The sequence below is a fragment of the Pteropus medius genome, unplaced genomic scaffold (assembly GCF_902729225.1).
Source record: "Pteropus medius unplaced genomic scaffold, Ma_sr-lr_union100, whole genome shotgun sequence".
Lineage (NCBI taxonomy): Eukaryota > Metazoa > Chordata > Mammalia > Chiroptera > Pteropodidae > Pteropus > Pteropus medius.
Window position 1 is genome coordinate 294,564 of NW_024355109.1, and position 24,229 is coordinate 318,792.

The following is a 24,229-nucleotide window of genomic DNA, read 5'->3' on the forward strand; positions in this document are numbered from 1 at the left end:
ATCTCTGTGATCCATTTCCAAACTCTTTTCAAGGACAGGTGGCATTCTCCAGTAAATAAAAGAAAATTAAGAAACTTAAGAAAGGAAATTGCCACCCCCACCCAGACCACACGGAATGGGGATGATGTGGACCCTCGGCAGTGGATCTATAGACCTGAAAAAGAGAAATCTGGGTTGGATAAAACAGAAACAATTCTCTTGGTCACACAGATTAATGGAATTCTTTGTCTCCTTGGTAAGGAAGATTTGGAATTTGACAGCGTAATATCCCCATAGCTAAGTAGGAAGCACACACCAATGCCGTAAGTCCTCACTTAATGACAGGCTTTTGGCCACAGACTGGCATATAGTGAAATCAGTTTCACCATAGGCTAGTTGATCTAAACAAAAGTTAAGTTCTTATCGCATATTTCTGGTCACAAGAACATCATCAAAATTCTATATAAAGACTCAAAACACTTCTAATATTGAACACTGAAATAAATGTAAGCTATATATACATACATTTAGGAAAGATTAAAAAACAATTATCCTTTTCCAACCCACTTATTGCAGTTTAGGGTCATGAGTGGCTGGAGCTATCCCAGCAGTTCCAGACACAAGGCAGAATGTCAGTTCCATTGCAGGGTGCGTGTGCATGCATGCACACACACACACACACACACACACACACACACACACACTCAGGCTTGGCCAATTTAGACACACCAATTAACCTAACATGCACATCTTTGGAATGTGGAAGGAAACTGGAGTACTCAGAAAAAACCCACACAGACATGGAGAGGACGTGCAAACTACACACAGATAGTGGCCCTAGCCAGGCATCAATTTTTTTCTCTAAAATGTTATAACAAAACAACATTGAATGAAACAGTATTATTCAAGAACTTACTGTAAATTGTGCACATGACTCATTACAGAGCTCTCATTCTGACAATGTCTTCTGTGGAGAGGCAGCACAGTGCAATGATGTCCAGTAACCCCGTGTGAAACTTCCCAATCCAGAACCAGTTCCTCAGACAGTTCCTCTTGCTGCCTTCTCCTAGGCCCTTCACTGAACCATTTATTATGTTACCAGAATAAAGGCTTTTTAACATGAGAATTTCTGTCTTTCATAGGACTGAGGACTGAGGTTTAGGATCAGGGATGTGTAGAGAATCAGTTTGGAGGCATCTGAGAACTAATTAAGGCTGACTGGCATTAGGAAATGAGATGACCTCTCCGGCTTGGTGCTTATCTGAGGAGTCACCCTATAGCTATTTGCTTTGCTGTCACTTTTGATTTCCCATTGAAAAGAGGAACATGAAAGTGGATTAAGCAAGATTAAATGTGTATTTAACAAAAGGCAGAAATGAAAACTGGTTATTCCAGCAAAAAAAAAGTATAAATCTTGATCAACAAAACTACCTCAAAGGGTCAAAGTATCTTGCTCAAGGCTGCTTGGCTATTAAGGGATGGAGTTGCAACCATAATCAGGTCTACCTGCCTCTGACATCTGTGCTTTTAGCCTCTGCACTGTAATAACTTTTGTAAGAATGGTTACAGGAAAGTCTATAAAAGCACTAGTTGAAGTTCCAAGGCAGAGCGCCACCAGAAACACAACGGCAGCCAGGGCCAGCTTCTGTACCAACAGGACATAGACAGCCAGGCAGAATGCAGACAGCATAGACAGAGTACAGAGTGTTCTTTCTGTGGAGTCCACGTTTTTGGCTGCTGTCACCTGTCCTCTTTCTTGGATTTCTCATTTCTGGTACCTAAAGAATGACAGGCCTTTACAGCTTTGTCATGTCCTGAGGGAGGCCATTACTCAGGTGTCCTGCCTGTCTCTCAGCATGCACAAGGGCCCTCAGTCTGACACAGTTGTTGTTGTTATTTAAAAAAGCATTTAGGATATTTTTCCTAACAGTAATTAGAATGTTTTTGCAATTTTGAGAGTCTGTGACCAAAAAAAATTAATAATCACCAATATAAATAATGGAATATTTTTAATATAGCATATGATTAAACTCCTATAGTTATAGTTTATGGTCTCTGGAACAACCTATTCTGTCTTCAGATTTTTCTCATGATGAGTTAAAAAAAGTTTTCCTGTAGTGTCCATATGAAGGTATTGTTACCTCCTCAGGAGTCCCACAAAGCAATTTTTTTATATGTGCCTGAAGAGTGCTTATGCTTCCTCTGCCCCAGGTCCTGAATCTATTCCTCATTTTGAGCTCCTTCTCAGTTCTAGACACGAATGAGAGAGGCAGGTAAACAAATGAGAACAACAAAAGGGAATTAATGCTCTTATTTACAGGTTTTTAACAGATTCACACAGGAAAGAACAGCCAAACCCACAAGCATTCTGCTTTCTAGATCAATTGCTTATAGAAAATCAGCCCAAGAGAGCCCTAGTCATTCTGGCAACCAGAATGCCAGTCTTTATCTTCTCCCACCCAGGAAGCACACCTCAGTGACTCTCACCTGTGAGCTCAGCCCCACACAGTTTCTAAGCCAAATCTATGTAAGATAGGTGCATATTAAAAGCCTCATCCCATCAAGAGTAACTGGCATGAGTCTTCCTTAAAAAATAATCTATCTTATTATTATGGTGGTAGACCCCTGATTGACTTGGTATCCTATTAGCTCTTTAAATTTTCCTTTGATTATGTAAACTCCAGACAGACAGAATATTTATTTCCTGGCAGTTTTTCCTTTTGGAGACTATATGGCCTTTACTCCCCTGCCCAAACAAGACATTGTGGATATAATGCACAAGACATAGTGTTTCTGTTTATTATTTAGACTCTGTCATGTTCTTTAGCTGTCAATAGAGTCATTCATTTATTCACAGAGTCAACAATCATTTATTGCATGTCAAGCATTGGGAATATAAGGGAAAACAACTCAGATGGCTTCCTACTCTCAGATATCTCTACTTTCACACAGATTTGGGCTTCCCCACTTCCTGTATCCCTCACAATCTCCCTTATTTGGATAAACCTCTTACTGATAACCTCTTCTTAATACCTTGAACTTCTCAGCCTCTAAAACTTCCAACTTCACTTGCTTTCAGTTCTCTGACTTGGGACTTGTTATTACCTAGAATTGCTTCTCCCCTAAAACCTTAAACGCTCCTCTCCAAATCGCTGAACAACTTTCTATCCCTCAAAATTTCTACCACTTCTCTCCCTTGCTCAGTGAGATCTCCTTTCTTACAACTTATTTTTGTTTTCACCTTTTGTCACCCAATTTCCTGATATTCCCTAAGTCTTATAGCTCACTTGAGTTGCTCTCTCAGCTTGCATCCCCTGGATTTATCAGCCTCCAGACATATTTTGCTTACAAATCTCCAACTCTGAATCAGTCAGGCCGGTAATCTCACACAAGATCCTCTGACTGCAACTTGAGAGGACCTCACAACTGGGCATATTGGTGCCACTTACAAATCCAGGTTTATACCTCAATGCTGAAAAATAGTCACATTACTTGCCTTTATCCAGGTTCCTTTTTCTTCTCAGTGATTATTTCAGACCTTTACCACTTTTAAGCAGCACCCTTTCCCATACAGCCTTCCTGGTTCCTGTTAAGCAATGTTTCACTCCCCCATAACACTGTGACTAAGAGGTGTAGTCTTCTACTTTGCACCTACCATTGTTGACATTTATCTTTATTTTCTATCATATTTTTCTCTTCTAGAAATCTGGAAATTGTCTTAAACCGCTAATTACCCTCATGTTCACATCAAAAAAGCAAAGTCTTCTTACAGATTTTACAATTAATTATCTCTCATATCTGTTCCCTTCCTTCAACATCCCGCACCACCTTGTCAGTTTAGACCCTCCTCTGCTCTCTCTAGACTGGTGCAGTGGTCTTTTCATGAGCCTCCCTGGTTCCAGACTTCCCCTATTCCAATTCCTTCTCCACACTTCGTCAGAACACATGCTCTAAAATACATAATATCCTTCAGTGGCTTCTAGTGCTCTTGGGATAATGCCCTTTTTGACTGAAAAAAAAAAAAAAGCTTCCTTTTCCTTTCTTCCTGCTTTTGACTATTAATAAAATAAATACTATGTTGGGGAGAAAGATTTTATTTTTTCCCTCTTTTTCTTTCATTCAGATTTTCAAAAGAGAGGAGGAGAAATATATCTGAATTTTGAGGTCTGAGCTCTATAGTGAGTTTATCCACATGAAGTTTTTCTCCTTCAAGTGTAAACTTCATATGGCAGGTCTGGCTCCTGAAGGCTGTAGGTAAATGCATAGGATCTTGGATCCCAGTTGCAATCTAATTTAGATTTATCAACAGTACAGTTGACATTTGACCCTTTCTTGAATTATGGATCTGTTACTTCATCATTTCAAAATCTGGAAACAGAAGGATATGAGTAATTAGCATTCACAAACCCATTTATAATAGACTCTTCATCATCTGGACCCTGTTGATACTTTCATATCATCTAGTGTCTGTGCCTTTCCACACTAATATCCCCTAACACCTGACCATCAAGCAGGCTGTGATTCAGCCATTCCAAACTACCTGTCATTGCCTAAATGGGTAATTTGGCAATTTATTTGTGTGCATATGCATAACAAAGTCTTTTTTTAAGTTCTTCCTCTTCATTCTACTCATTTTTTAACTCTTTGTTAAGTGTTGTCATCTCTGTGTAGTCTCTGAGTAGCCCAAGTAGAGGTTACCATGCCCACCATTGTGTTCCCAAGTTTCTTATACTTTCCTCCCTTATAGCTGTTTTCATATGCTATTAAAACTACTAGACCATATCCTTTTGGAGTACCAAACTATTGCTCATTCAATATTTTCCCTTCATCCATCATATTCACCTGGTATTCATGGCTGCTAAAAATTTTTACTTAAAACAATAATAAGTAAATGAAGAAATATAGGATAAAAAATGACTCCCAATAATGAACTTATCTTTGTGCAGAGTGACCTGAATATTATAAAGAAGCTAAGATATTTTCTCGTAGTGGGAAAATTACCCTGCTCGAAACAATAGGGAATGATGTTAGTATATGTAGCTGAGTGCTTGAGTAGTCTGGAGTTGAATAGCCCTTGAAGCATAGCTATACTCAATAGCAAGTGAGGGCAACTTGGGAATACTGAAGGTCTTGTTGCTCAGTGTCTGTCTATCATATCTTAGACTTAAAAATGACTTGATTTTACTGCCATAGGGACATGTTTCCACTCAGCTTCCAAAGAAGGGCATAAACCAGGAAAAGCACAAGAGAAGAGCGGATCCATGTACTAGGTTCTCTACTTAGCACTGGAAAAGCTGGTTTGAAGGAAATAAAGCCAGCCCTTAATATCTTGACTCTGGATTATGGTTTTGATTCCGTATTATGGTGCCTCTAGAGGCAATTCTGAATTTATTCTATGATATCTGGCTTCTATATTCTCTAGGCACTTCCATCCGGAGTGAAGAAATCCAAATTGGTTGATTGCCCCATGAACTGCTCATGGAGATAAAGCACTGCCTGATTTTCTAAAGCGAAAAGGCCCACTCTTAGTACCTGCCTTTCCTAGGGACAGCTTTCTCCTGTTTACATAATAAAGAGGCTGAAGAAAAGATGAGTGGGGCTGAGATTACAGCACAACCAAGTTATAACAGCTTGGGTTCTTTGGTTGTTTTCAGTATCTTTCTGCCAGTTCCGGCCACTGCCCTTCCTGTGGGGATGTACAGAATTCAGCAAGTCCAGCTCTCTGAGGTCTGCCTCCTGAGCAGACCTGTTTCTGGTCATCTGATAATGCCTCTGCTGCAGACAAGACCTGCCTTCTTCCCTCCTCTCAGCACAGTTGCAGTCAAAGCTGAATATTGCTGCTCTGGGACCTCCTTCTAGCCTTAAATTTCAGCCTATTGTTTTCAGCTCTGTCATGGATCTGCTCTTCTTGATCTTTGGTGAGTATTTCTGCTACTGTTGGTTTAGGCCTCAGAATACTCTGGAACTTTGATCAGAAGAATCCTCTCCTTACCCATCTGGTGCAGATTCAGGTATTTTTCAAGGAGAGGCTTCTCCCTCTTCTCCTTTTTTTCAATATCTGGTAACTGTTCTAAATCCCAAAAGCCACTTACTCCATACTCAATTTATATTCCACTTCGATTACCAGATATTTTTCTATTTTCCTGTATTTACACTGACAAATTTATAATAGCTTATCCCACCTTCCTTTTTACATAATTTTTTTCTAAATGTACTATTTTCGGAAAGATAAATAAATGGACTGTGGGTATCAGCAGATAGAATAGAAAAAGGAAGTCAGCTGCAAGATAAACACCTTTCATTGTCCAGTTTCCTTGCAAAAGTGTTTCAAATAATATTTCCTTAGTTTTCCCTAGCTCCTTATGACCTGGATTAATTTAGAGTGAAAGGGGATTTTGGAGTCAAAGGGACATGATTTTCAATTTTTGGTCTTAAATTTCTTAGCTGTCTGAATTTTAAGTTACTGTATCTCTCTGAAAACTTTTTTCTCATTTATGAAATAACGGTAATATATTCCTCAAAGGTTTATTAGGAGCCCTTTCATAAGATTACTAACTTGATGGCTAAAAATGCCTGCTATGTCCTCTCCCTAATTAATCATATCCATTTGTATTGTGTTGATGATTCAGTGCATCACAAAGGCTCACACTGATCTCTTAGTTGGACAGTTATGTGCTCTATGTAGACTGCTGGCCATATTCTTAAACATCTATACAACCCTTATATCATCTAACAGCCAGTCTTGCCTGTGATGATCATGCTATTGAATCTCCCAGGCTTACCTTCAGTCCAACCTCCTTTATGAAGCTTTTCTGTGCTACCCACAGTTATCTACCCTACTACAGAGCTTTCAAGTCCCGTTTGGGTTATATCACTTTCACACTGCATATCTGACTCAATACATTTAGTTTCCTTTACATATACGTATGTTTTATTCATTATTAGACATGTGGGATGTAATATATAATATAACCTTGTCCTAGGCAGTTGTAAACAAGGTCTCAGTCTAGGTGCAGTCACATTCTGAAGATCAAGGGCATAAAATTATTTTTAAAATTATTTAGAAACCATCTACAGCCATGCTACCCTGAACAAGCCTGATACCATCTGATCTCAGAAGCTAAGCAAGGTTGGGCCTGGTTAGTACTAGGATGGGAGACTACCTAGGAAGACCAGGTGCTGTAGGTGTAAAAAATAAAAAATAAGAGATTGTAAGCTGACAAGGTCCTTGCAATCTGTGAGGTCAACCAAGGGTTGTTTGGCCTAAAAAAAAGAAAAAATTATTTGGAAACCAATGGGAGAAATATTTCAGGACAAGCAACTGAAATACTTGGATCTTCCTGGAAAGCTCTAGGTTTGAGGTCCAAAGATAGCTCCTTCAGAAATATCCTATAACATGCAGTGGTGTCAGTAGGAGTGGACAATGAGTTCTGCAGTTCAAAATGCCTAGGCCTCAAGGACTGCTAACGGTCACAGAGTTCAGGATTCTGCACAACACCAGGAAGGAGCCTAATGGATAGAGGAGTCAAATTACACAGCTAGCCTCCAGGGAGAAATCCTGATGCTTCAAAGATGTGCTGGTGCTTAATCTGGGGGTTTTGTTACGGGAAAGTGGGTTTCTTCTCCCCGTGCATTATCCAGGTTCTTGATGTCTCAAACAAAGAATTGAGCAAGACACTGAAATACAGTAGAAAAGAAAAGTTTTTTAGAAGGGAGAGTACACTTCCAGACGTGGAAGCAGAATTTAGCAAGAGAAGTGTGGCTCAAAAGGCCTGGTAACAAAGTCTTCGGGGATTTTTATCCCTATTTGCTGTGGGTGGTTACTTTTCTTAGAGGCGTGGGTTTCCTTGATTGACAACTAAGATTGACAGGACTGAGTGATTCATCATTTTGCTTTCTACGCAAGTTTGTTCCCAGAATTCAGTCTGTTATAATGATATTAATGAACTTCCGAGCATATGCATCACATTATAATGATGGTGTAATGAGGCTCAGGTTAGTTGAAGGTTATTGGGGGTCTTCACTGCGCAGGTGCGAGTGACTGGCTTAAATTAGTACCTAATTCTCTGCCTACTTGTTTCTTTGTGTGAGTTAAAAAATCCCTTTTGGTTTACTTAATTGTGGGTAGATTAGGGCGGACCCTTTCTAGGATAGGATGACCTCAGAGTCTTTGCAGGCAGACCCGAAACCTCCTAACTAACTTTTCTGCCTAACTCTTTTCTAAGAGTCATGAACCCCCTTATTATTAGTATGGACGTTGAGGGATGGGAGGTCTCTTCTTTCATATCTGCTTCCTCCTGATGAAGAGGAATTTTCTACTCAAATGGCTAACATTGAAATCTGTAGACATGCTTGCCACATAGGGCAAAGGGGCAGGTGACCTAGAGATCAACTGAAGACTCACCCTACCCTTTGCTTGTTCAGTCTAGATAACAGATGTATTACCTTTGCTTGTTAAGAACAGATACATTGCCTTTGCTTGTTAAGAACAGATGTATTGCCTTTGCTTGTTAAGCCCTATAAAAGTAAGGTTACCCCTAAGCTTGGGGTCCAGATCTTCAGAGTGCTAGCTCTTCTGGGACTGCTGGCATAATAAACCTGAGTTCTCCAACTCTCCAAGTGGTGCTTGGTTTCTCGTTGGTCTTGTTTCACAACATTTCTGCAACACTGAGAATGGCTATAGTCCCTACCTACAGGGGTTTCATGGAGCTCTTTCCCTTTCTGCCTCAGTCAGGGTGGGGTCTTGGGTTTCCTGCTGAAGAGCCACCTCAGTCCCTAGGCAAGGAAAAGAAGATACAAACTTATTATTTAAATCATATATCTATTAATTTCTATTATTGATTTGCCTATTGAGTAAAGGGAGATAGGCTTGGTTAATATATTTCTTAAAGAGTGAAAAAAAGACCTTTGGCCTAAAGTCCTCTCCCCTCTCTGACTCTAAGGGCCCTGTCTGACTTAACAACATTTCTGCTAACAATGAGCTGACGATCCTTATCAATAGCCAGAGGATCTGAGTCACCAGTTTGGGGCAATTATCAGGATTTGAGAGAGAGGGCCTTTTTCCCTAAGAAAGGAAGAAAACTTAACCGGGTTTACTAAAAAGATTAACTCTGCAAGAGATGTCCCATTTCATTTCCTGCAAAAAATTAAGAATTTTACAAGTGATGTCCCTTCTTGGTTTGGAACTAAATATAGAGCTGCTTTCTAACTTGTTTGGGGGTCAGCAAACTACATCCTACAAACTAGGAATAGTTTTTACAATTTTAAATGATTGGAGGAAAATCAAAAGAAAAATATTTTGTGACACATAAAAATTACATGAAATCTAAATGTCAATGTCCATAAATAAAAGTTTATTGAAATACTATCATGCTCTTTTATTTACATATATATCGCTGCTGTCATGCTACAGTGGCAGATTGAATAGTTATAACACAGATCATATGGCCTACAGAGCCTAGAATATTAACAATCTGGCCCTTTATGGAAAAAGTTTGCTGACCCTGGTCTAAATACAGTGCCAGTGAACACAGACAAATTCTGCCAATTTCTCCTACTCTCTTTGCTGCCCCACCAGTGCATCTTCTCAGTGGCCTCCAGGATGCTTTCTTGTTGAGCCCAGAGGCTGTATCACCACACTTCTAATTCAGGCAGGAATCACCAATCAATCTAATTGACTAGAATAGAAAACCAAATCTATCTATGCTTGGGGTAGGGCCAACATAAAATGATGGGTCAGCTAGCTGTGGTAGAATTGATCTCTGTGGTTTCTAACCAGTGTCTTTCAATGCTGCTCATTCAGGAGAAGGCCCAAATAGTAGGGATGGCTTTGAAGACTGTATATCTACCACTCCAAATGTCTCAAAAAGTTCAGAAAAGGATTTCTAGAGAATTTTGTCTTTTGAACAAAGCCTTGAAAAATGACTACGTAATCTCACCCACTTCCTTCTTTTTTCCTCAGCCATTTGTACCGGACCTGTCCTTTTAGGTAAGATTTTTTTGGGGGTTGGGGGGAGGTCCTGAGATGAAGGCCTCCAAGCTCTGGAAAGTGAAAAATTTGAAGCTTCTTGGGCCATGGGAAAAGGCTCTAGTTCAAAACAACTCCAGCAGATTTCCTTTCTGCTTTCCCAATCCACCCACTCAGTCCTATCTGGGTGGATTTTCCACCTCCAGAACCTAGACAATTTGGGTGGTTTATTTTGCAAGGGAATTCCTCCACACTTGGCCCCTGGGGACCAAGACCCTCAGCCACCTTCAAGTAGCAAATTACTTTGTTACAGGTTCAGTAGGCACCTCACCCCTTTATGGACATTCCTTGGAAATTCCCTTTTGCCCTGCTGGGTTCTACCACTTCCAGGTCCTCTGCCAGGCTTAATGGAACCTCTGAACTAGAAATGAATCTCCTTCTGTGCAGCACATGGCTTGACCAGCAAAATGCAAGCTGGATTTTGGCCACCACTGGCCACCTCTGCGACAAATCTTTGGGCAACACAGAAACTGCTCAACCAAGGAGAAAATATGGCTGCACAGAGAGAATGAGTCTGTGGGAGGGGGAGGCCATGATGGTTCAAACTCAAGGGGGTGGGTTGTAGATTAGCAGTTTCTTTTACATTATCCCTTTAGTCTACTCTTTTTCTTGATGATAGAGGATTGACCAGGCAGGGACAGATACAAACTCTGCTAGGGGTGTGGAGGATCCTAAATCCTGCTAGATACAGTTTGATTCCTTAAGGAGTGCTGCTTCTGGCTTCTCAGTCCAAAACACAGGTTACTTGATTGTTCTTCTCTGGCCTCCAGGCCTGTCCCTCACTGCTGGCTTAGGGAGAAAACTGTTCTCTTTACAGGCTTTCCCACATCCCAAGATGTTGCTCCTTCACTCCCAGGTCCCTCTCTCAAGCCCTCAGCTAATAAAATAAAGCTAAAGATTTATTAAAGATAATAAAATATAGCTAAAGATAGCCTAGGACACAGCTGCCCTGACAACCCTTTCTGCTCTTCTCTCAGCCCTTTTCTCTCCTCAGGCTGCTTTTCTTGTACTCTAATTGTAGTTACAATGACACAAATGTTATTTCTAAATGACTCCTTTTGAATTATATTTGTACTCACATATATATGCCTTAAAGTTATGTGTGCAAGAATGGAAACTTTTCTTAGTTGGTTTTTTTTTTTATAGTTATATTTTAATTTCTATCGCTAGCCTACATTCCCCCCAAAATTATGGAAGAAAATGAGAGAAACGAAACAAAAGAACAAATTAAATATGAACTTTCCAATGTAGTTTAAAATCAGCCACGTCAGAGTTTTCTCAGCCACTTCTGTTGAGATTGATTTCAAGTTCTAAGGAGGTCATGTAGAGTTGAGACAAGGCTGGCTGTGGGAAATCTGGTCCTTAGAAGTCATTACCATTCCTGCAGGCACTGGAGTCACCCCATGAGGCCCATGTGGTCATATGTTATACTCTTCATATCCCAATAGGTCATAGACCACCAGTCCAAATGTGGCCCCTTCAGGTACAGCAGACTTCTCTCAGTCAACTGTCCCACTCCATGAAGGCATGACAAATTTAGCTTTTCGATATCACTATATTACTTTGGGGCTGCAGGAGACTTGGTGGGATTGCCTCAAGCCTATTAAATGTGATCTTGAGGGCTGCAATGCTGACAATCTTGTTCATTACTGTTCCCTGAGATCATAATATAATATCTTGAATAGTATGCGCTCAACAAAAGTTTGTTGCCTGATGGGTTCTTCCCTAGTCTCTCTACACAGCCATCTCTATTCTGCATCTATGTCTTGGTAGAAGGGAGAAGATTTCTATTAGTATTTTCCACCCCCAGAGTTGTAGTCAGAAAGCAGAAACAACTCCTGGATTCCTCAGAACTTACATGGAGGTTCTGTGGATCCTCTCTCCTACCCCCCAGCCCCTAGACTCCTCTAGACTAAGTATTAGAGCTCTAAAACTCTGAGACTTTAATTCTTCCCTTGCTCAATGCTCTCTGTATTTCTTCTGAGCTGGGTTCTTGGACATGGGAAAATGTCGTAGGAAGCAGCAAGGGTGGGCAGGGGTCGATCATTGATATTGGAAGAGAGTCAAGTTGTCCAGCCCATATTACATCTAGACATCCTGCCACAATCTGGCTGCCATGGGGAGATACAGAGTCATGAAGGAAAAATAACACAATAGATATCATCTCTACACTGACTTGGGACTTTCACTATTTGACTGTGTGATCATATGACCTTCACTTTCATGTGGATCATTTTCCTCATCCATGAAATAGCAAGGTAGACTTGATCTCTGTAGGTCCTTCCAATTGTGACCACCAGAGATTCTAAAAACTGATGGATTTTCAACAAACTTCTTTCTCTTAATCTTCAAACTCAAAAACAAGCAGTCATATCTAGGTGTCTAGATATGGAATTTCTTGTTAGGGTTCAATTAAGAGCATAGGGGAATTAGAGATGGGATTCTGAAGCTCCTCTTCCTCTCCTTCCTAATTCTTCTTTTCTCATCCCCCAAATTTCCATACCCTCTGTGAATGGTAGAAGAATTTCAAGATGACTGAGTACTTGACTGAGTACTCTTTGGGCTCCTCCCAGATCTCCAGCCAATATCCTATTTCTTTGCAGGGTCTTCATCCAGAGTGCGACTGGTGGGAGGCCCCCATCACTGTGAAGGGCGTGTGGAAGTGGAACAAGAGGGCCAGTGGGGCACTGTGTGTGATGACGGCTGGGACATAAAAGACGTGGCTGTGGTATGCCAGGAACTAGGCTGTGGAGTAGCCAACGGGACACCCAGTGGTGTTTCATACAAGCCATTGGCAGAAAAAGAGCAAAAAATCTTCATGCAAGAGGTCAAATGCAATGGGATGGAAGCTACCCTGTTTCACTGTGAGCGGGCTGAAGATGTTTTTGATTGCTCGCACAATGAGGATGCAGGAGCCTTATGTGAGAGTGAGTATGGCAGAGCTCAAGGACTATCTGCCAGCTACCCCATGTAACCACTCTTGTTTACCTTTATTACCCACCGCAGACTTTCATACAATGACTGAATAGTTTCTTTCCTTCACATCTCACACTTTCTCATTTCGAGCCCCAGAGACAAACATTATCCTTACCTAGAATTGTTACTCCTCCTTGTTTGAATTAATACTTTTCTCTTTCAATCTATATGAGAACCTGTTTCTCATCTTCACACACACACACACACATCAAGCACTAATGAATTGTTGAAAAGTGTATCTTGTGTCTGGAGCTTGGGTCGGAGTTATGGGGAAGAAATGAGTTCACGAATTATAATATGTCCTTTTTCAGTTCTCAAGGTGTCTACCATCTAGTTAGACAGGAGATGTTCATAAAACCAACACAACATAAATACATGTACATTTACATATATGTTTATATACATAATGCATACATATTATAAATAAAACTCTCTATATAACTATGTAATTGTATTTTTGTTGTATTCTTTTGCTCCCTTCATGTAATTGCTTTCTATGTACTAATTCCTTCCTTCTCTGTATATACCTTCTTCACCATTAAACTGTGATTTGGCTGAGGAACTTCCATGTCTTCTCTTTGTCACCACAATTTGTTATCAGAGAAACAACCACTAAATCTTTGCACCCTGATGCTGAGGTCTCATTCCTATTTCTTAAAAATACTGAGTGTTGGGAGCACTAATCTGGGATACTTGGTTGATAATGCTGAAACTGAGCAAACATGCTTTTGGTCTTGGATCCAACATCTATGTTACTTTTGTATTTTATTATTTTTAAAATCTATGCAATGTCTCTACTTGCCTTTTATAAGAAACAAGAGGTAAGTGTAAAAATATTTGAAAAAATTTAAATGCTACAGAAATAATTAATGTTTTAACTTGGAACTGAGAAATAACATTCACTCCATTGATCCACTCATCCATTCTTTCAACAAGCACCTACTAGTCAGTGCTAAGGACTCTAGTACATATTGTACTAACACAAAGAACTGAGAGATAAGTTTTCTGAGAAGACTGTTCTTACAGAGACTAGACACTCTTTTCTTCTCCACTGTTCCAGAGAATGTGCGGCTGGCTGGTGGCCCTGGGCGCTGCAAGGGGAGAGTGGAAGTGAAGCACCAAGGGCAGTGGGGCACTGTGTGCAATGCAGGCTGGAACCTGTCAGCCGCAAAGGTGGTGTGCCAGGAGCTGGGTTGTGGGAGGGCCATTCAGACCCGAAGATGCTGCAACAAGGCTACCCAGGGCCAAGGAACCATCTGGCTGACGCAAGTGTCATGCTCAGGAAAAGAAGTGAGCCTTTGGGATTGCCCTTCTGGGCACTGGGGGAAGAACAACTGCACCCATGAAGAGGACACATGGGTTGAATGTGAAGGTAATGTCTATGAGACCAGAGACTAGGTTCATTCATGAATTTGATTAAATGGAATTTTATTCAACCAGTGATTACAGAGAACTACACATACATCAAATGACCATGACAGTTAATTAATTGTGCTGAACATCAATTCTGTTTTTATGTTTTTAATTTATTATTATTATTTACAGTTGACATTCAACATTATATTAGTTTCATATGCACAGCACAGTGGTTAGATAGTTATATAATTCATGAAGTGACCCCCCCTGATTAATTTAGTATTCACCTGGCGCTATGCAGTTATTACAATATTATCGATTATATTCCCTATGCTGTATTTTATATCCCTGTGACTATTTTATAACTACCAAGTTGTACTTCTTAATCCCTTCACCTTTTGCACCTAGACCCCCAAACCCCTTCCCTCTAGCAACCACCAGTTTGTTTTCTGTATCTATGAGTCTATTTCAGTTTTGTTTTTTCGTTTATTTTGTTTCTTAGATTCCACACATAAGTGAAATCATGTGGTACTTGTCTTTCTCTGTCTGACTTATTTCACTCTGTATTATACTCTCTAGGATCCATTCATGTTGTTGCAAATGGTAAGATTTCATTCTTTTTTATGGCTCAGTGATATTCCATTTGAATACACACACACACACACACACACACACACTCACACATACATATAGTCACTTCTTTATCCAATTGTCTGTTGATGGACACTTAGGTTGCTACCATATCTTGGCTATTATAAATAATGCTGCAATGAACATAGGGATGCATCAATCTTTTCGAATTAGTGATTTGGATTTCTTTGAACAAATACTCAGAAGTGGAATTGTTGGTCATAAGGCAGCTCCACTTGTAATTTTTTGAGGACCCTCCATACTGGCCACACCAATTTGCAATCCCACCAAGAGTGCTCCCAGGTTCCCTTTTCTCCACATCCTTACCAATACTTGTTGTTTGTTGATTTATTGATGATAGCCATTCTGAGAGGTGTGAGGTGATAGCTCAGTGTGATTTTGATTTGCATTGCTCTGATGATTAGTGATGTTGAGCATCTTTTCGTATGTCTATTGGCCACCTGTATATTCTCTTTAGAGAAATGTCTATTCAGGTCTTCTACCCATTTTTTACTTGAATTGCTTTTTTTTGTGTGTGTGTGTGTTTAATTGTATGAGTTCTTTACAAATTTTGGGTATTAACCTCTTATTGAATGTATCATTAGTGAATATCTTCTCCCATTCAGTAGGTTGTCTTTTTGTTTACTTAATAATTTCCTTTGCTGTGCAAAACATTTTTAGTTTGATGTAGTCCCATTTGTTTATTTTTTCTTTTGTGTCCCTTGCCTGAGGAGTTATATCAGAAAAAATATTACCATATCAGAGTTTACTGCCTGTGTTTTCTTCCGGTGGTTTTATGGTTTCAGGTCTTATATTTAAGTCTTTAATCCATTTTGAGTTTATCTTTCTATATGGTGGAAGAAAGTGGTCTAGCTTCATTTTTTTTTGTATACATCTGTCCGGTTTTCCCAACATCATTTGTTAAATAGACTGTCTTTACCCCATTGTATATTCTTGCCTCCTTTGTCATGGATTAATGGACCATATAGACATGGGTTTATTTCTGGGCTCTCTATTCTGTTCCATTGATCTATGTGTCTGTTTTCATGTCAGTATCATGCTATTTTGATTACTATAGCCTGGAGCATAGTTTGCTATCAGGTAGCATGATACCTTCAACTATGTTCTTTCTCAAGGGCATTCAGCATCTTTAAAAACATTTTTTTTTATTAGTTTCAAGTATACAGTACATTGGTTAGACATTTATATAGTTTATAAAATGCTTCCCCTAATTGCTCCTTCTCTCCTCTGGTTTTCCATCTAGCCAATATATTAATGCTAACTGCATTCCCTATGCCGTGCTCTCCATCCCCACGACCATCTATCAACTACTAATTTGTACTTCTTTAACCCTTCACCCCATTCTCCCAACCCCTCATCCCCTCTGTCCATCACCAAATTGTCCTCTATACTTGTGAGTCAGTTTTTGATTAGTTTGTTCTTTTTGTTCCTTAGATTCTGCATATAAGTGAGATCATATGGTATTTATCTTTCTCTGTCTGACTTATTTCACTCAGCATAATAACTTCTATATCTATCCATATCATTGCAAATAGTAGGATTTCATTTTTTTAATGGCTGAGTAACATTCCATTGTATATATGAACCATAACATCTTTATCCAATCATCTGTTCATGGGCATTTAGGTTAGGTCCATATCTTGGCTATTTAAATTGTGCTGCCATGAATATTGGGGTGCACAGATCTTAATGAATTATTGTTTTGGTTTTCTTTGGATAAATACCCCAAAGTGGAATTGCTGGGTCAAAAGGTATATCCATTTTTAATTTTTTGAGAAACTTCCAGACTGTTTTCCATAGTGGCTGTACCAATAATCCCAACAACAATGTATGAGAGTTCCCTTTTCTCCACATCCTCGCCAACAGTTGTTCTTTGATTTATTGATGATAGCCATTCTGACAGGTGTCAGGTGCTATCTCTTTGTGGTTTTAATTTACGTTTCTCTGATGATTAATATTTCCTCTTTGGAGAAGTATCTGTTCAGGTCTTCTGCCCATTTTTTAATTGGACTATTTTTTTGTTGTTGAGTTGTATGAGATATTTATATATTTTGGATATTACATTCAGCATTTTTTAAGGTTCAGTATATATTTAAGGGTATTTGTTCTAGTTCTGTGAAAAACGCCATGGGTATTTTGATAGGGATTGCATTGAATCTATAGATTGCTTTGGATAGTATGGGTATTTTAATGATGTTAATTTTTCCTATTCGTGAGCACAGTATATCCTTCCATTTCTTTGTATCTTCTTCAATTTCTTTCTTCGATGTCTTATTATTTTCCAAGTACAGGTTTTTTACCTCCTTGGTTAAATGCATTCCCAATTTTTTTGATGCAATTGTAAATGGGATTGTTTTCTTAATTTCTCTGATAGTTTGCATTGGTGTATAAAAATGCAACCGATTTCTGAATATTAAATTTGCATCCTGCTACTTTAATGAACTCATTTATCAGATCTCACAGTTTTTTGGTAGAATCTGTAGAGTTCTTTATATATAGTATCATGCCATCTGCAAATAATGACAGTTTTACTTCTTTACATCTTTGGATGCTTTTTATTTATTTTTTTCTTGTCTCGTTGCTAAAGCTAGAACTTCCAATACTATGTTAAGTAAAAGTGGTGAAAGTGGGCATTCTTGTCTTGTTCCTGATCTAAGGAAAACACTTTTAGCTTTTCACCATTGAGTATGATGTTAGCAGTGCATTTGTCATATACAGCCTTTATTATGTTCAGGTATGTTTCCTCTATTTCCACTTTGCTAAGAGTATTTACCATAAATGGATCCTGGGTTTTGTCAAATGCTTTTTCTGCATTTACCAATGTGATTATATGATTTAAATCCTTCATTGTTTTTATGTGGCATTATCACGTTAATTGATTTACAGATCTTGAACCAATCTTGCTTGCATCTCAGGAATAAATTCCACTTAATCATAGTGTATGATTTTTTTTAATGTATCGTTTAATTTGGTTTGCTAATTTTTTGGTGAGGGTTTTTGCATATATTTTCATGAGGGATATCAACTTATAACTTTTTTTTTTTTTTTTGTAATGTCTTTGTCTGGATTTGAAATCAAGGTAATAATGCTGACCTTGTAAAATGAGCTTGGGAGGCCTCCCTCCTCTTCAATTTTTTGAAATAGTTTGAGGAGGTAGCTATTAATTCTTTGAATGTTTGGTAAATTCATCTGTGAAGCCATCTTGTCCAGGACTTTTGTTTATTGAGAGTTTTTTGGTTACTGATTCGATTTCATTAGCAGTAATTGCTCAGTTCAGATTTTTAGTTTCTTCTTGATTCAGTCTTGGAAGATTGTGTGTTTCTAGAAATTTGTCCATTTCTTTCAGATTCTCCAATTTGTTGGCATATAATGTTCATAGCATTTTCTTATAATCCTTTTTGTTTCTGTGGTATCAGTTGTCACTTGTCCCCTTTCATTTCTGATTTTATTTATTTGGCTCCTTTCTTTTTTTCTTGATGACTCTGGTTAAAGATTTATCAATTTCTTTTATCTTTTCAGAGAATCAGCTCTTGGTTTGATCTTCCTGATCTTTATAATTTCCTTCCTTCTACTCACTTTCAGCTTTGCTTGCTGTTCTTTTTCTAGTTCTCTTAGGTGTAAGGTTAGATTTTTATTCGAGATTTTTTGTTTGTTTGTTTCTTGAGGTAGGCTTGTATTGCCATAAATTTTTTTCTTAGGACTGCTTTCATTATGGCCCATAAATTTGGAGTCATTGTGTTTTTGTTTTCATTTGTTTCAAGGTTATCTTTTGATTTCTTCCTTGATTTCATTTTTAACTCTTTCATTGCTTGGTAGTATGTTATTTAGCCTCTGTGTGTTTGTGTGTTTTTAAGTTTTTTTCTTGTAATTGATTTCTAGTTTCATACCATTGTGGTCAGACTTCCCTTGATATAATTTCCATCTTAAATTTATTGAGACTTGTTTTGTGGTCTAACATGGTCTATCTTGGAAAATGTTCCATGTACACTTGAAAAAAAATGTATGTTCTACTGCTTTGGAGTAAAATGCTCTAAAAATATCAAGTAAATCCACTCAGTCTAGCATGTCATTTAATGCTACTGTTTCTTTATTGATTTTCTGTTTGGATGATCTACACATTGATGTCATTGGGGTGATAAAGTCCCCTACTATGACTATTGATCTCTCCCTTGATGTTGGTCAATATTTTCTTTATTTATTTAGATGCTCTTATGTTAGGTGCATAAATGATTACAATGGTTATATCCTCTTGTTGGAGTGATCTCCTTATCATTATGCAATGTCCTTCTTTGTCTTTTATTATAGTTTTTGTTTTAAAATCTATTTGTCTGATATGAGTATTGCTATCCCAGGTTTTTTGTTTGTTTGTTTTCATTTTCATGAACCATCTTTTTTTTCATCCCTTTACTTTCAGTCTGTGTATATCTTTCAATCAGAAGTGAATCTCTTTCAGGCAGCATATTTAAATGTCTTATCCATTCAGATACCCCATGTATTTTGATTGGATCGTTTAATTCATTTACTTTTAAAGTGATTATTGATAGATACATAGTTATTACTATTTTATTGTTTATATTTATGTTCACCCTCCTTCTTCTTTTTAAAGAGTCTCTTTAATATTTCTTGTAATACTGGCTTGGTGGTGATGAAATCCTTTAGTTTTATCTAGTCTGGGAAACTATTTCTCCTTCAATTTTAAATGATAGCCTTGCTGAGTAGAGTAGTCTTGTTTGTAGGTCCTTGCTTTTCATCATTTTGATTATTTCTTGCAAGTCCCTATGGCCTGCAAAGTTTCCGTTGAGAAAGCAACTGACAGTCTTGTGGAAGCTCCCTTATAGGTAACTAATTGTTCTTCTCTTGGCTGCTTTTAATATACTCTTTTTGTCTTTAATCTTTGGCATTTTACTTATGATGTGTCATAGCGTAGGCCTGTTTGGGTTCATCTTGTTTGAGACTCTGTGCTTCCTGGACTTATATGTCTATTTCATATGCCATATTAGGGAAGTTTTTACTCATTTCTTCAAATAGGTTCTTAATCCCTTGCTCTCTTTCTTTTCCTTCTGGTAACCCTATGATGCGGTTGTTGTTATGCTTGATGTTGTCCCAGAAGTCCCTTAAAATATCTTCATTTTTTTAAATTCTTTGTTCTTTTTGCTATTCCAATTGGGTGTCTTCTGCTACTTTGTCTTCCAACTCACTGATTTGGTCTTTTGTTTCATCTAATATGCATTTGATTCCCTTTACTGTATTCTTCATTTTAGTTATTGTATCCTGACTGATTCTTTTTTATGGTTTCTATCTCTTTGTGTCAGTTCTCACTGAGTTCATCTATTCTTCTCTCAAGTTCATTGAAAATTTTTATAACCAGTGTTTTGAACTGTTTATCTGGTGGATTGTTTGCCTCCATTTTATTTAGTTGTTTTTCTGAAGTTTTTTTCCTGTTCTTTCATTTGGGACATGTTTCTTTGTGTCCTCATTTTGGCTGCTTCCCTCTATTTCTATGTATTATGTAGATCTTCACGTCCCCATGTCTTGGCAAGGTGGCCTTATGTAAGAGGTTTCTTCTGGGGCTCAGTAGCACAGTCTCCTTGATCATCCAAAGCTGGTTGCTTGAAGAATGTCCCTTGTGTGAGTTGTGTGTGCCCTCTTGTTGTAGTTGAGCCTTGATTGCTGTTGGCACATCAGTGTGTGGAATTGACCTTCAGGCTGCCTAGCTCTGAGAGTTGGCCATGACAGCATCATACAAGCTGCTGTGTGGAGGCTGACTTCATGGAGTGGGATTTGCCTCAGCAGGCTCAGGTGCCTATTGAGGTTACACTTTTGATATGCTGCTTGTGGTGCTAATCAGGTGGTGCTCTGTTGTGATATGAAGCTGGTAACTGGGTATGTTGGTTGTAGGGCCTCCTGGAATAGGCTCCTGTGCAGGCCAAGTTCATCTGCTGCCTGTGACCAGCCCAAAGCTATCTGGTAGGAGCTACAAAGCAATGTGCAGTTGTTCACTGCCTCTCTGGACCTGGATGAGACCATGCTGTGAACCAAGGCTGGCTGCCACCAGTGCTGGGCCTGGGGCAGCTCAGTAAATGGCCTAGGGCACCATGAGGCCTGGCTGCCTATAAGGCTCAGCTGCTGAAAGAGCTTCAGACGATATGTGATTTGGGTGAGATGGGGTCTCAAGGAGTCACCAGGGTGGGGCAAGTGGTGTTCGACAGGTTGGTATAGATTCAGATTTGGTGCCAGTGCAGAGCCTGGGGCCACTCAGCAAAAGGCTCAGGGCACACTGAGGCCAGCTGCCACCTACCTAAGACCTGCAGACCCTTGAGAGTTGTCCAAAAAAGACTACAGTATGAACTAGTGCCAGCTTCCAGCCACTGAAAGAGCCTTTGGCAGTCAATTCTATTATTTTTAAAATGGAGTTAATAATATCTATCTTTGTAGATGAAAATACTTTAAACAATATTAAGCACTATATTAATATGAACTATTATTATATTGACTTCTATATAATAGGGGTAGGGCATACAACATTCATTTCATGTACTTGTTGAATTCTTCGACTTTTAAAAACTACTAGAAATTATTTATAAATATTAGCCTTTTATAAAATAGATGGGAAGTGAAAAGTTCCTAGTTAAGTAAATGGACGTGGGCCATATCGGTTGGAACCTAGAGAAGGGGCTATAATCACAGAAACACAGATGGAGAGTTTCAAAAGTTCTAATGGGATTTGAATAAGGATGTAAATGATCTTCTCATTTTTCTTGTTTACATGCTTCTCTCCATCTTCTGACTTCCTCCTGCACCCTGCAGATCCCTTTGACTTGAGACTTGTAGGAGGAGACATCCGGTGCTCGGGGCGACTGGAGGTGCTGCACGAGGGCATATGGGGCTCTGTCTGTGATGATGGATGGGGAAAAAAGGAGGACCAGGTGGTATGTAAGCAACTGGGCTGTGGAGAGTCCCTCTCTCCTTCTGTTAAAGCCCGGAGAAGCTTTGGCCCTGGGGTTAGCCGCATCTGGTTGGATGATGTTCATTGCTCAGGAAAGGAGCAGTCCCTGGAGCAGTGCCAGCACAGGTTCTGGGGTTACCACAACTGTAACCACAAGGAAGATGTGGCTGTGATATGCTCAGGTAAGTCTTGTAGATGGAGTTTCATGAGGACTGGTATGGAAGAAGGTGTAGGAGGTGAGGGTGAACTTTGAGAATAAGGGTGGTTCTACTAGTGTCATAGAGCTGCCCCTAGTAGTCACCCACTTTACATATATTTCAAAGGATATAATTGAGGCAGTCTAGTAGTGGTGCTGATGATAATAACAATAATAATAAAATAATAATAAAATAATAAAATAATAATAAAATAATTCAGTTATTGAATGCTAGAACAAAAATTATTGAATCAACACCCTTATATTAAAAATGAAGAAAAATAGTATCAGAAAAAAAAGCAACTTTCTAAAATCATAAAATTGCTTTTGAGTGATAGAGCAGAACTAGAATGACCAGTCTTTAATCTTAACTCAGGGTTAGTCCTCTTAGATGACCCTAACCCTCAAACCCTAAGTTTAAGCTATGGAAAATAGTTCCACCTCATTCTTACTGTTATCACTCCCCAGATTCTAAGTTAATCTGTGGGAATAGGATAGGGAGCTCTTTGGGAATGTCCATGAAAGAGTCTTTTCAGAGATGCTAGGATACAAACCCTGAACTATGGACCTCTTCATGGGAGTGAAGGAAGAAGCCTTGTCCCAACTTAAGCCAAGAAATGCAAGTGTAGCTTCTGAGTGGGTGACTCAAGAGAGCCACAGGTCTGAAGTCCAGCTTTGTAATCAGGGTGGGAAGCTGACTGTGGTTAAACACCCAGCTACAGAACTTGCAGAGAGCTGATAGTTGACTAAGAATGTGAGCAGCAACTACTGCCCAGAAAAGAAGGGATTTTGTGACAGAATGTCAGGGCTTGAGCCTTGCTGCTGCCGTTTGAAGCTATGTAATCTTAGTCATGTAACTGCTTAGAATCTGTGTTTTTATTTATAAAATAGGGAGACATTTGTTCCATTTACCTTGAAGAGTTGTGTGATTGTGTGAGGATAAGATACATTAGTATATGTGAATACTATTTGTGACTCACACAGAAGCTGGTTGAATAAGTTCCTGGGATATAACACCAGATTCTGTCTTGGCTCACATCAGTGTGGGATATGCGTGTAATTAGGCTCTGGGAGGGTCTCTTTCCTATTCTGGGACCCAATCTGCTTTTTTAGCCTCTTTGAGCTTGAATGAAATAATCTCTTCTTGGCAAGCCCGTATCCTTACTGTACATTCTTTTTCTCTTTGCAGAACAGTAGCTGGGCCTTCCTGATGTTTGATCTGACTCCCACATGCCCCGAGTGTCTGTTACTTTTTCATGGGCCCTGATTGGCACATCATGAACACTTATAGGCTTTGGCTACTACTCCCTTAGCCCTTCAGCAGGAATCTGAGCATTGCGTTTACACCTTGCTCTCAGAGCCAAGCACCCCAATTAATTATTGCCTGGATACATGAGTTGTTGAATTACTTCTTGCTGGGAAAGATGAACTCCCAGTAACTGTCTCCTCGCTGCTGACCCCTTGGCATTGATTCTGGCCTCTTTTGCCTCTTCTCAATCAGTCTGGGATCCCTGGGCCTTTTATTTTGACCAGTACAGGCCACTACCAAGGCAACATCTATGTCTGTAAAAAACATAGAAGAAATAAGACGATGAAACATTTTAAAGGAAATGTGGGTAGGTAATTACATGAAACTTGTGGGAAAGCTTAGACTCTTTTTGAATTCTTTCTCAAGCTTCAGGTGATCACAATTAGTAACACCTCACTATTCTTTTCCTTGGTAGGAGTAGACCATTCTTTCATGAGCAGTATCCTGTAATCTTAGACCTTTTCATGACACTTGGAAAAAAATGTCTGAATGTCTATAATAAAATACCTTTGTTGACCAACCATATGCAACTTGCCAACATGGTTGACGTTTAACAAGAAGAATCTCACAAATGCATTTTAATTTATCAAAGGGAAAATGTATTGGCTATGAGACTGCCACTGGGAGAAGGAAAAGAAAGAGGTAGAAAGACTTTAAGGAAGTTCAGCGCTGTGCCTCATGTCAATCAGATAAAATCATTTTTATTTTATCAACTCAGACTTTGAGGTCTTGTAAGTCTGAGGTAAGACTGAATGATACTAAGGATAAAATCATGACTTAATTCTAAAA

General features: G+C 39.0%; 1 protein-coding gene and 1 pseudogene across 1 annotated transcript; both read left to right on the top strand.

Annotated features, from left to right (window-relative positions):
• Positions 1 to 5,685: 5,685 nt before the first annotated feature.
• Positions 5,686 to 23,708, top strand: CD5L (CD5 molecule like). The gene is made up of 6 exons (XM_039857102.1): positions 5,686 to 5,897; positions 9,941 to 9,967; positions 12,610 to 12,933; positions 14,043 to 14,354; positions 21,797 to 22,117; positions 23,321 to 23,708. Exons 1-6 carry the CDS (start codon positions 5,873 to 5,875, stop codon positions 23,326 to 23,328), a joined length of 1,017 nt encoding a protein of 338 aa, XP_039713036.1. The 5' UTR covers positions 5,686 to 5,872; the 3' UTR covers positions 23,329 to 23,708.
• LOC120598418 (uncharacterized) lies at positions 7,049 to 7,167 on the top strand (annotated as a pseudogene).
• Positions 23,709 to 24,229: the final 521 nt, after the last annotated feature.